The sequence below is a fragment of the Thunnus thynnus genome, chromosome 5 (genome assembly GCF_963924715.1).
Source record: "Thunnus thynnus chromosome 5, fThuThy2.1, whole genome shotgun sequence".
In the NCBI taxonomy this organism is placed as follows: Eukaryota; Metazoa; Chordata; class Actinopteri; order Scombriformes; family Scombridae; genus Thunnus; species Thunnus thynnus.
The window spans coordinates 25,634,676-25,646,706 of NC_089521.1; the positions used below are offsets into that span (position 1 = coordinate 25,634,676).

The 12,031-nt window shown below is 38.8% G+C and overlaps 1 protein-coding gene and 1 non-coding gene across 2 annotated transcripts; both read right to left on the reverse strand.

The window, feature by feature from the left end:
- Nucleotides 1–2,635: 2,635 nt before the first annotated feature.
- LOC137183843 (interferon-induced transmembrane protein 5-like) lies at nt 2,636–6,810 on the reverse strand. Its single transcript, XM_067591127.1, has 2 exons — nt 5,740–6,810; nt 2,636–4,146 (listed from the first exon to the last, which is right to left on the reverse strand). Exons 1-2 carry the CDS (start codon nt 5,944–5,946, stop codon nt 3,925–3,927), a joined length of 429 nt encoding a protein of 142 aa, XP_067447228.1. The 5' UTR covers nt 5,947–6,810; the 3' UTR covers nt 2,636–3,924.
- A 2,513-nt stretch (nt 6,811–9,323) lies between these two features.
- On the reverse strand, nt 9,324–9,395 carry trnam-cau (transfer RNA methionine (anticodon CAU)). Its single transcript has one exon. It is a non-coding gene; the product is annotated as a tRNA-Met (tRNA).
- Between the last annotated feature and the right edge of the window lie 2,636 nt (nt 9,396–12,031).

The window sequence follows — 12,031 nt, forward strand, 5'->3', positions numbered from 1 at the left end:
GCCAAAATGAGAAACCCAATGAAGGCTTGCAACTGGGTCACATCCAAGTCTTTTCAACTGTCCCCATATACACGCCTTCCCTCTAAGTTTGTCATCTCAAGTATTTGTGGCTTTCGACTGACGGTGTTACGAAGAGCTCAAATTCTGATTTTATGTCTTGGACATTGCTGACAGTGTATCTGGTGGGGCCTGGAACCATTTTGATGACATTAGCACCACTAGTTTCATTCTCATCAGAGGAGGATTCCTCATAATCAGGGTCCTCCTCAACATTATCTCCTGTCTCAGACACATTCTCCTCTGTCACTTTCACTGTCAAACAGCTGTGACAAAACCTCATTTTAGAGGTCATTTTCAATTGAGAGAAAACATTAAGAGAGAGCACATAGACTTCAAAGAACACTGATGCATAAAAAATGTGTACAGGACATTGAAAACATATCATGTTGATTTTATGTTTACCCAGTTGTCCCTGTCAAATTAGGAAAAGTCATCAAATATGAAGCAAAAAAAATAAAGTCAATAATTCATTTAGAGATGTTTAACATTGAATGGGGTCAAATTGACCCCAAAAGGAAGGTTAAATTATATAATCATACAATACACTTACAACATTCAGACACACTGATGATGTAAAACTCCTAATCCAGTAATTGTTGAAAAATGCCTCACCAACAGTATGGATGATTGTACTGCTGTGATAAATGTGCCTTTTTATTTAGAAAATCTTGTTGTACAGTCATGCATCTATTGAAAGGTCGATCCATATAATAATACCCAAGTAATTCAACCTGTTTTCAAGTTAATATGAAGAGCAGGGAAAACATCTGGAGTGACAGTACATCCCTGAGGCAATCATGCTGGAAATTGATAGTCCTCAAGAGCCAGGTGTGGGACAAATTTAAACAAGAAAAGGCAGTTCATAAGTTTGTAATTAATGCTCAAATGGGTTTTGTGTAGCCGGGTTGTTGAAGCAGAAGATGATTAGCTTGCATTAATGTGGCAGTTGACATGTTTAAAATAACGGCTGTGAGGGCCAATGTCTTCCTGAAAATATACCATGTTTCATAAATAATCCAGTTTTTTTACATATCTGTATATCTTTACTGTTCAAACTGTTCAAGAGCTTTAGAATCAAAGTTTTCAATTGATCTTTCAGGTAGGATTAAAATGTTGTTTAAGTGTACAAATACCCGGATACGAATTCATGTTTTTGTCTGTGTATGCTTGTATAATATAATCAATGCCCATCAAGGGACTGCTGTTGGAAATTATATTCGGCTATATATGTCTTAAGTCCTGTTACATTAATAATAAATGTGTAATATTGTTTGAGTCAGAAAGCAAGGAATTTGAGGAAGCAATGTTTTAATTAAGAAGACAACATTTTAAATTGGGATTGTTCATGTATTAATATACGCCATAAACATGTTGCTTGGTTTGATCAAAAGTGAACTACCTGCCAAATGTATTTTTTATAAAACTCTTTTTTCATGATAGAGTTTCAGTTAGGCTAACAGTGAGGGATGTGTTCAGGTTGAAGTTAAAAGGTAAGATGTGTTTGTTGGATCTGACTCACACAATATCACAACTTGATTAATGCAAAGATCTGTATACTGTATGTATCCTTTCTACATGTCTTCCCCAGGCATCAACCGTCGCCAGCAGCTCCCAGAAAGAGCAGTTAGCACCACCTCCCTCTGCAGTGCTGCCTCCTAGCCTGTAATTCTCCACGGCACAGACATCTGTAACCATTTCTCTCAGACCACAGGAGGAAAATAGAAAGTTGGAAGCTAGAGGCTGTGATTTGGGTGCATATAAATAAAGTTGTGAGCACAGGAAAGGCTACTAATATGAAGGGAGTCCAAAGGGTGGGAGGTCGGGAGGAACAGGACACCCAAGTCATCAAAGATGAGAAGAAGCAAAAGGGCAAATGAAGGCGTATGTATGTTTATGTAGAATGTTCAGATTTAGTCTCTGAATTGCTCAAGGGCATCTAGGTGAATTTCACATACCATGTGTATGTCTAGACTTGATTCATTCTCTACTGTTACATCTCCCTTGATTTGCATGTTTTCAACACCTTTCCCTACCACAGCATACTGTATAGCTGCATGTGCACATTTCTCTCCAAATCCAAATAATAAAATTATATGGTAAGAGAAGTTACCATGTCCTTAAAGGCACAGCAATGTTGGCACATGCACCCCTACAAAACATGATTTGTACCTGCCAATAATGTCTTGTAGCTGTGTGCCAACATTGTTGTATATATGTAATTAAGCATAGCATGTTTGCTACAAAATATTGGAATACAATATAGAAGTATGTGGTTTTGCAGCACAACATATGATAAATGGTGAACCTAAAGGTGGGATCAAGCAGTGTTACAAAGGTTTAGCAGAAATTTAATAAATATACATTGGCTCAGGCTCCTAGTTTCTTGGGACTCTAACCAGCCAGCAATGGAAGGAATTCCCAGAAATGTGTACCATTCAATCAGTGATAATTCCTCTGACCAGGAACAGATTGAATGGAAATGAGCCATCTACTCCTGCTGCAGGCCTCCTCATGGCTGTTGACTCCTCTGTAGTGGTCTGCCAGGGCGGCCCTGCTTTACAACTAAGGGCACATTTATACAGTTTCCTAAAATGGGATGTTCTGTATATAGCTTGTACAGCAGCAGGCTCACAGCTGGGATGAAACCAACCATGCCTTGCCCGTTCCCTCAGACCCGCCCAAGAATCAAACCTATGAAGCTGAAAATGATCACTTCAAAGGTGGGTGTAGGTGCAGCGGCAGAACTGCAAGAGCCAAACATCTTCTCTTCATCAGTCTTGTTCATTAGCAAAGCTGACCTGAAAAAGACCTGGAAATTGTTGACATGTATTATTATGGAATACTTTGTGCAGCACCAAAGGAGAAAAGAGTAAAAGCATTATGTGATGGAAAAAAAATTAAAGCTCATCTTTTTCAATGCAATACTGAGTTAACAGTATCTGGTTTATTTAGCTCACAAGAAGTTGGCACTAAGATGATGTAAAACCAAAAAATACTTAAAACAACAAAATACTAAAATAAAGTACATGAATAATGACAAAATATATGTATGTTGTAACAGTAATAATATTTTAAAAATGGCTGAAAGAAGAAAAATAAACGTTGGGAGGTGAATGTTGATTGTCCTTTGCCAAGTGGCTTCTCATGTTTGCGTCATTCAGACTTTGGCTCCACAGTCTTCTCCACTCCTCCTTTTCTTTCTATCCTGACTAGAGATACTGTAAATTCAGCTGTCATCTAAATTTCCATTCAACATAAATACAATAAATAACAACAAATATGACAGACAGGAGCCGCTTTCTCAACCTCTCATCCTGGATTCATCTCTTAGTCTTTCTCAACTCTGCTTGTTCCCTTCTTTTCCATTTCACACTTCAGTTAGTCTTTGAACAATTTCACATCTCTACGGACAGTTTCTGACAGACTGGCAGGTATAAACTGAACTCCCTTTAATACTGGCATTACAATTAGGGATGCACTGATACTAACATTCTGATTGGTGTTGTACCAAACTGGTGTATTGCTTTTATTGTACAACATAAACTTCGGTTACATAGTTTTAGGTCACTGGTTCAAAAATAGTATGATTGTATCTGTTGTTTTCTACACACATATCCACAATCCTTTGAATTGTACTTGTGTATGAAAGTAGCAGAGAACAATTTTGCTTTTCTTAGATTTGGGAAGCTCAGCACAAGGCCTGACTTCCAGGTAGAAAAGGAGCACTAAGATCTTTAGGCTAGCACGCTATTATGTCAACTTTCATGTGCTGAATCAAATCAAATGCTCTCTCTGGATGGTAAGTGTAAATGGGTTGACTTGGAGACCGATGTGTTTTTCCTTTTCCTCTCACTTCGTCTCAATCTACCAGCTGAACAGTTTCATGAAGTTTTGGAAGCCATCCTCTCCCAAGAAGTCGAAGGAGCCCTGGGACGTGCCCAGGTGGACCAGCAGGAGGACGAGCAGGACGACAGCCAGAAGAGGAATCAGCAGGTTCCAGCCGGCCGCCAGGATGTTGTACCACTTGGCCTTGTCTGAACACTCCTGGGCCAGCTGCAGGTTACCCTGAGTCTTCTGGTCCCTAGCCTACACACACACACACACACACACACACACACACATTCACATTATTGTATGCATCCAATTACGTCAGTTATAACAAATACAGAAATCAAGAATAACAGTTTTCTGAAAGGTCTGTCTCTACTGCACGGCCCAGCCAAATATTTCTACGGACAAAATGCACATAGAGAACAAAAATGCTAAGTTAATGTCTACACCCATGTATACTGTAAATAGTGAGAGGAGGAGGGCAAACAAAGACACATTATAACTTTCAGCCTTGTCTTTGTTTACAGTCAGTTAATCACAGATTTCATTTTAAAAACATAGTTTTTCCTGGTTCCAGGCTGAGCAAGGCTGAAGTAATACTGTATAAAATCCTTGAGCTGCTTCTAAGCATATCTGTATATTTTGGAACAGACCAGGCTGAGTCTTTCCTTAGCACTCTCTAATTTCCCATGAGTACTTGCCCATTAGGAAGATGCCAATTACGCCATTTTTAACTCCCGAGACAAGCAGCCAGTCACTGTCTTTAATTTGAGTTCTTGGCCAATACTGTGCCTGTGATTCAGAGCTGCACCCTGTGCAGGAAGATTAAAAGAAGGGTATACACACCCTTTTGTGGTGAATTTTTGAAGTCCGTTTAATTCAGGTAGTCATACATTTTGTCCACCCCTATGTTTCAAGGAACTTTTTGCTGTCTTTTAGTGAGAAATGTGTTTGTTCTGGTTTACATTCCTGTTTCTCCACTGCCTCATTCCTGTGGTAAAGGACACACCAACTGTCTATTGTATGTGGCAATTGACCTGTGAGCTGAACACTGTAACAAGTGGATATAATGTTGGAAATATATTGCTTTTATCCATTTTATAACAAAAGTTTTCCTGACAGAAATGCATTTTCAATGTACCTTATTTTCACGGTGTTTTATCGGTTGCACAAATCTGGCATCAAAAATCTAGCTGTGCCAAAATTAAGTTTGGCTGAAAAGTCATGGCTGGGTACTTTTTTTTTTTTTTTAGAAAGTACATTGTGGTGCTGGCATTTGTCTGTGGCATTTGCCACATGCCCACGACCCACCTTTTGCCTGTTTCTGCCAAATTGCATGAAAGAAGGCATCAAATATTAATCAGCAGAATCAAAGAGATGTTCATATTGTGGATATGGTGGTACCCAACTGGCACTTTTAGACCAAATGTCCTATTGCAGAATTGTAAATGATTTTGAAATTGTTCTCCTTTCTCACAAAGAATACATCAATGTTTATAAGAGTCTACGATGTGTTCAAAAACACTAGTCACTTTAATTACGCAGGTTTTGAGTTTAAATTACAGTGGCCTTTATCTGACATTAAAAAAGTTAGTGTAACAATGTAAAATATGATAAATAAAACCATTTTACATGGCAGTGAACAATAGTTTGGACCTTGTGTTGTCTGGATTATGCCCGAAATCTCATCATCATCCTCCTCCAATCACTGTTTGGGCACATAGTGCAGCATCTTCCTGTCTTCATCCTTTTGATACCACAGTTAATGTCTTGGATAGTGCATGTGCCATGAAAATGGTCAAAACTTATTTGCTAAAAGTGGCACAAAAGTAACACGCAACACCTCACCTTGATGGAGTAGACGAGAGCCATGAATCCCAGGCAGCAGAAGTTAACATACAAGGTGTTGCACAGCGACCAGACTAGATAGTCCCGTGGAGGATTCTTGCCAGTGTTGCCCATGTTCACCACGGTGGATCCAGCTGGCTTACGGGCAGACTTGCAGTTGGTGAGCGGGGTGCAGTCGGAGGGGAAGTTGTACGAATGGTTGTCCATGGCTAGGTTTAGTCAGGAGATCGACTTTGCAAACTAGCTAGCCTTCCAAATGCTTGCACACGGTCCTTCTTTGGAAAGTAGTGCCCCCCCCTGGGTAAGAGGCTTATATGGGCCCGTGAAAAGGGAGGTGACTGGGAGAGGACGCATGGGCAGGGTCCCTTAATATACAGCAGGTCTGTCATTATGTGGCCAGCCCTGAGAGAGACTGAAATAGATACAGAGAGACAGACCGACAGACAGACAGAGAGCTGAATAAGAGAGAAAACATAAGGCAAAATGTTGGCATAAGAGCAAACTTCCACCAAAGTACTCATCACCTCAGCTTTCTTACAGGTCCTAGTGGTGGAGGTCAGGTGATTGAGCTGAGTGGTGGTAGCAGAGGAGAGTTAAGGCAAAGTTGTGCTGTTCACAAGCTTTGAAGGTGTTGAGGAGGAGTTCATCGAATATGTTCTCTCCAAGAATCTTTGAGGGACATGTCTGTGATGTGGTCTCATAGGGAACTGAATGGAACAGCCACCATTTGGTGCAAAGAGTTCTTATAACACATTTTGTAAAATATATGACAACTCCATTGAGCTTTTATGTCTACAGTAAAACAATCAAATACATGTTTTGGCCAGAAATCCTCCAGTCTGACCATTGCTTTAGATTAAGCTAAAGCTAAAAATATTAGTTGATTAGTAGATTAGTCAATCAACAGAAGATTAACCTGCAAATATTATGACAATTGATGAACCATTTTTCTCAAAGCCTTCTTTTCTGATATGTATGATGTAAACTGATTTTTGTTTGTGTGTTTTGGACTGTTGGTTGGACAATGTGAAGATGTCTCACCTCAGTCTCTGGGAAATCATAACAGGCTTTTTTCACTGTTTTCCAACATTTTATAGACAAATACAAAATTATTAATCAAGAAAAATATTCAGCAGATGAATCAATAATGAAAATATTTTTTAGTGGCAGACAGCACAAGGCAGCATGGTTAAAAAATAAATTAAAAACTGTCTTATATAACAAATCTTTGACTGAGAGAGTTGGGTGTTCGACAGCAAGGTTACAATCTGCTTTCTTTTTTTTTAAGCCTTTCTTTTGGCAGCACAGCGATGCTTTAGTATTCTATTTTCCAGCACTTCAAATTCATACAGTTACTCACATTGAAGTTTCCAAGTACAACCACAGTCTGCCTTACTAGAGGAAAACAAGCACCACTCATAGCCTTACAGATTTTCCCAGTCAGGGTAGTAGCAAGGATTGACTCTGGCAAGATGTAGATAGTCTGCTTCTCTAGCTTTATAGTTTGGGGATGTTTTGTGCTTCAAGTGGGATTTGATGTCCAGAGTGCATAATCGATGGATAGTTGGGAGGGTTAATTTAAAAATGTATTCTGACACAATTACTAATTACCAGTTAAAAATGTAGTCAGTAACATAATCCAAGTATCACAATGTTAAAGTAACATAACTTGATTACTTTCCGTTACTTCTGGATTATTTACCAAATATGCAAATAAAGAGAAGAGAAAAGAAGCATCAATAAGATGACTTTTACTTAAGTGTATTCTGTATGACAACAGAACAATGTAACCAAGATTTTTAGCATCAAAAATGTGTCGTCTACTCAGTGTATTTTTAAAGAAAAACTTGCTTTTCAGTCAGCAAATTCAGACAGTAACCTATAGACCTACAATGAAAGCGCACAATATATGATGCTCATTACAAAGAACATTCTCGGAGAAAACCTCTGACGAAACTTGGCCCACTGGCTGTCTTAAGCTATCACACAGGCATACTGTATGTCGCAGCGGGGGAAGACCCCACAGCCTCAGAGAAATGGCAGTGGCAGATATATACACGGCGGTATCGTGGACTTCGTGATACGTCTGAGTTTTCTGTAACTCATTCAGTGTTGAACGTGCTCGGCGACCACTGAAAACACTGTCAGCTCTGGGCAATTTACGCACACACAGTCATCTCGGTGCAGAACCGTTATGTGCGTTATAAGCTGTCATATACGCAAGCTCTCTTGTAACATTTTTGTACGAGTCTTTGGGAACTACCACAGTGCGTAACGACCGTCCCTGCCTACTCTTAAATTCACTTTGTGTTAAAGCGTGTGTACGTACCACGTGTGCCCACTGCGCGCACCTGCGCGCACCATGTGGTAACATCCTCTACTCACAACATCGTGGATCAGTGTTATTTTGCCCTCTGCTTACATTTGGGACTTTTACAGTCCATGGTGGCATATCGTTCGTTATTTTAAAAATTGTAATCCTGCTAATAACCTGATTAAGTCTTTCTTTCTGTAACTGTAACGGAATACAGTTACCTTTTTTGTACTAATTACGTGACGCCGGTCCACGTATTCCGTTATTCCCCAGCCTGTGGATGTCATAGTTATGGCTGAATAAAAACAACAACAACAACAACAACAACAACAACAACGACAAAACATAAAACATTTTAAAAATACAATGGAAGTAAATGGTGAAAATTCATTGAAGATTAACATGAGCAGAAGTACTGTAGCCTATAGTTTTTCTACTTTATATCATTACTGTAATGTACTATTTTTTATCTACTGTGAACATTTGCACGTTCCCAGTCAATATCTTATATGATATTTTTTAAAACTCTGACACGTTTTTTCACTCAATTTGAATGCATTTGTAATTACTTTTATTGTAACATTTTATTTATATTATTTGTGGTGGTACTTATTTTCTCCTACCTTCTATTTTTTGATTGTAATAAACCACAACAACAAGGCGAATTCCTGGTACGTGCAAACCTACTCGGCAATAAACCTGATTCTGACAGTTGGAGATGTTCAAATGAAATATGAAACAACATTGCCCTCTGCTGGCTGAATACAGCTGTCTAAATTATGGCTGACATGTTCAGCATCAATGCTAATCTAAATGGCCAATATGTACCTCCTAATATTGTCATATAGATACAATATATGTTGGCAAAGACTTTCTCATTTTGAGGAAACATAAACACATAACGTGCAGACATGGTGTAAATACTAGCAGCTACACAGCAAAGTGCTGGAGCCCTGAAAATTAAGTGATATAAAACTTAAAAAAATACATTTCTATTTTTTCCTTTAAAAGTATAAATAGAGAGATAACTTTAATGGCTATGGGGAGTCAAAATTAGTCGTGGAGTTATTGTGGAGTTGATAGATGTGCAGTCTCGTCCTTGAGAGTTTTTAGTGTGTGTGAAGCATATAGCGTGTTTATGGTATGTTTGGATAGCAATATCAAGTCTTAACAAAATGCAATAAAAATATGTTATTATTATGGAGCTTATAGGTAATCTGACATTGTGTACGAAATAATGGAACAACGTACGAAGAGAAAAAATAAAACATAGCAGAGGATGGTTTCGATCCATCGACCTCTGGGTTATGGGCCCAGCACGCTTCCGCTGCGCCACTCTGCTGTCTTTTGAAATTTGTAAACGGAAGCCTACTTAAAGGTTATTATAGGCAGTGTTGATGACTTTTTGAATAGGTTTTGTCGATGTAAAACGTCCAAAGTTACTATTTACTACAGTCCTTACGCTCACAATATGTGTTCGTCGTCAGGCAAACTGTTCAAGATGGGTGACGGATAGTAGGAGTCTAATTGCAGCCGCGGCGTAGCATTCGTACGGGAACGCCCACTAATTTGATTGGTTCGTAGAGTATAGGAACGCCCAATATTAAAGAACGCCCACTATTATGATTGGCTCGTGGGGTACTAGAACGCCCATTTTTTCCTTATTCTACCAGATCATGGATGTTTAGGTGTAGAGAATAGAGGGCTTTCATGACCGGAAGTAACCTCTTGCTGTTTCGCGGGCATAAATTCGAATCTAGTCTGGATGTTTTTTTATGCGGCTACCATGCACCATCTTATAGGAAATATCTAAATAGTTTCTCCCGTAGTCATTGACCTTTGTCACTGCGTTCTGTTTCATTTTGAAAACAGTGACAATATAAAGAAATTAATGAAAAAATTGTCCAAATTTGTCAGAAAATTTCCAATGTTTCAAACTCTTACATGGTAAAATTATGTTCTACAAAATTTAGAGGACTGCTCTGGCTTGAATAGTTTTGATATCGACTATATAAAGACATTGTTATTGTTGTTGTTTTTATAAATGTATTTATTTTTGATTAAACTTTATTAAACCTGGAAAGCCTCATTGAGATTAACAGTCTTTTTTAGCAGTGTCCTGACCAAGAGTGACAATTCATATAAGAATTCATAATTCTTGATAAATATTAAATAGTCTGTATAAAGATCACTAAATGTTAGCTAGACAACTAATCAAGGCAGACAATATATGGATGAGTTGTGACCCTTTTGGCTTTCGATAGCAATCAGACCCGTCTCAAGAGGGACCCCCTAAAAACTGGTATTTTGCCGGAGGCGGTGCCTCACGTCTTGCGTCACACATTGTGAGTGCTGTGTGGTATGCATATTCCTGTCAGCTCGCATTGGGTCGTCTCATCACTTTTTGGATAAGCTAGCAAAAGCATAACTTTTCTATAATTGACAAATGATGTAAGCATTCAGGAAGCATATGGGTGTGTCACTCTCCAGATGCCGTTTTCTGACAGCATGGTGCAGCCTGTATCCTCGATGTATTTGTCCGGCTGCCCTTCTCCCCATTTGGTGAATGTCAAGAGGTGGGTTTTTCATATCCACTTCAAACTTCCCCTCTACTTTTTTATTGTTGACACTGATCCAGACTGTTTCGTAAACATCCCCAAACACCTGAGTCAGCACATTGTTCTCCTCCTCGTTCTGGGGTAAAGCCAGCTCTAAGCCTTGTTGGGAGCAGAACTCAGTGGCTCTGGAGAAAGAGTTTATAGCTAAAATTGGAAAGACAATATGCAAAAAAAAAGGAACAAATGAGCAAATTAAACCATTTGGTTTTACAAACCCCTAATTATTTTGTCATCTTGGCCTCCTGACTCTCAAGTGCAAGTTTGTTCTTCTTCTGATAGGCGCAGTTTCAAATCCAATGTTTAAGAAAAATAAAATTCAAATATTTGCCCATCCCATGCATTATATAAGTAGTAGTAGTTATTTTGTTGCTGACTGATCATATTTTGCTCATTGAACATTACACAACATAAAAAGTTGTGTGCAATGACAAAGCATTGACTCTTGAAAGGTTGTATTTAACATCCACTGTAGTCCCCCTGTAGTCATGTAACATGTATTGGTAGTAGGTTTAGCATGCACTTCTGGATTGTGAGTTCTAGGCTTTGAGGATTTTTGTGTTTTTGGTGAGTTTCGCGGCCTCCATAGGTTCTCCTACATGCTTGAAAGGGAGCGGTGAGGGTGAGGGGTTGCAATCTGCAACCTCGCCACTAGATGCCACTGAATCCTACACACTGGTGAAAACACACCTTTTACTCCACCAGGAAAGGATGTCCCTCAACAACCAGAGTAATTCAAGACAAAGAGACAAATGATTAATATAACAGAAAATTGCATGTGTAACCCTACAATGTTAAAATGTGTGCACTCCATATAAAACAATGTAAGGTTAAAAGTGAATAAAAAGATTCCAAATCAAACTAACTGTGTGGTGTTAATTGTTTGGGTGTGGTTGACTGTAAATGAAATTAACCTGCGTAGGAAAGCAAACTAATGAGGTGGGAGAGTGTGAATTAGGTTAATATTATTACCACGTGTGACTTTTATATAAAATAACACAAATCATTGATTGCTTTTACACCCCATTTCCTGACCCCTGACAATTTTATGTTTGCATGATGTATCTGTGACATCGTTATGACGTATTAATGCAATGACAGGGTTGAAAGTTTATGCTGTAAACAGTTTACAACCATTTTTTATTTTATTTTAAACGTTTATTTGTCATGGCCAGGGTTTGTGGAATGTTTTTATTTTTCAGCATTTCACACAAATACAGTCTGTTTTTCACTGTCACTTCGCATCTCAGATGGAGAAAGGAGGGGTTTCATGGTTCGCTCATGGGACCAGGGTTGTTACTCAACTGTTAAAACTGTTTACTACTGTTCTCTGCCAAGAACTGTGTAGAAATTTACTGTCCTC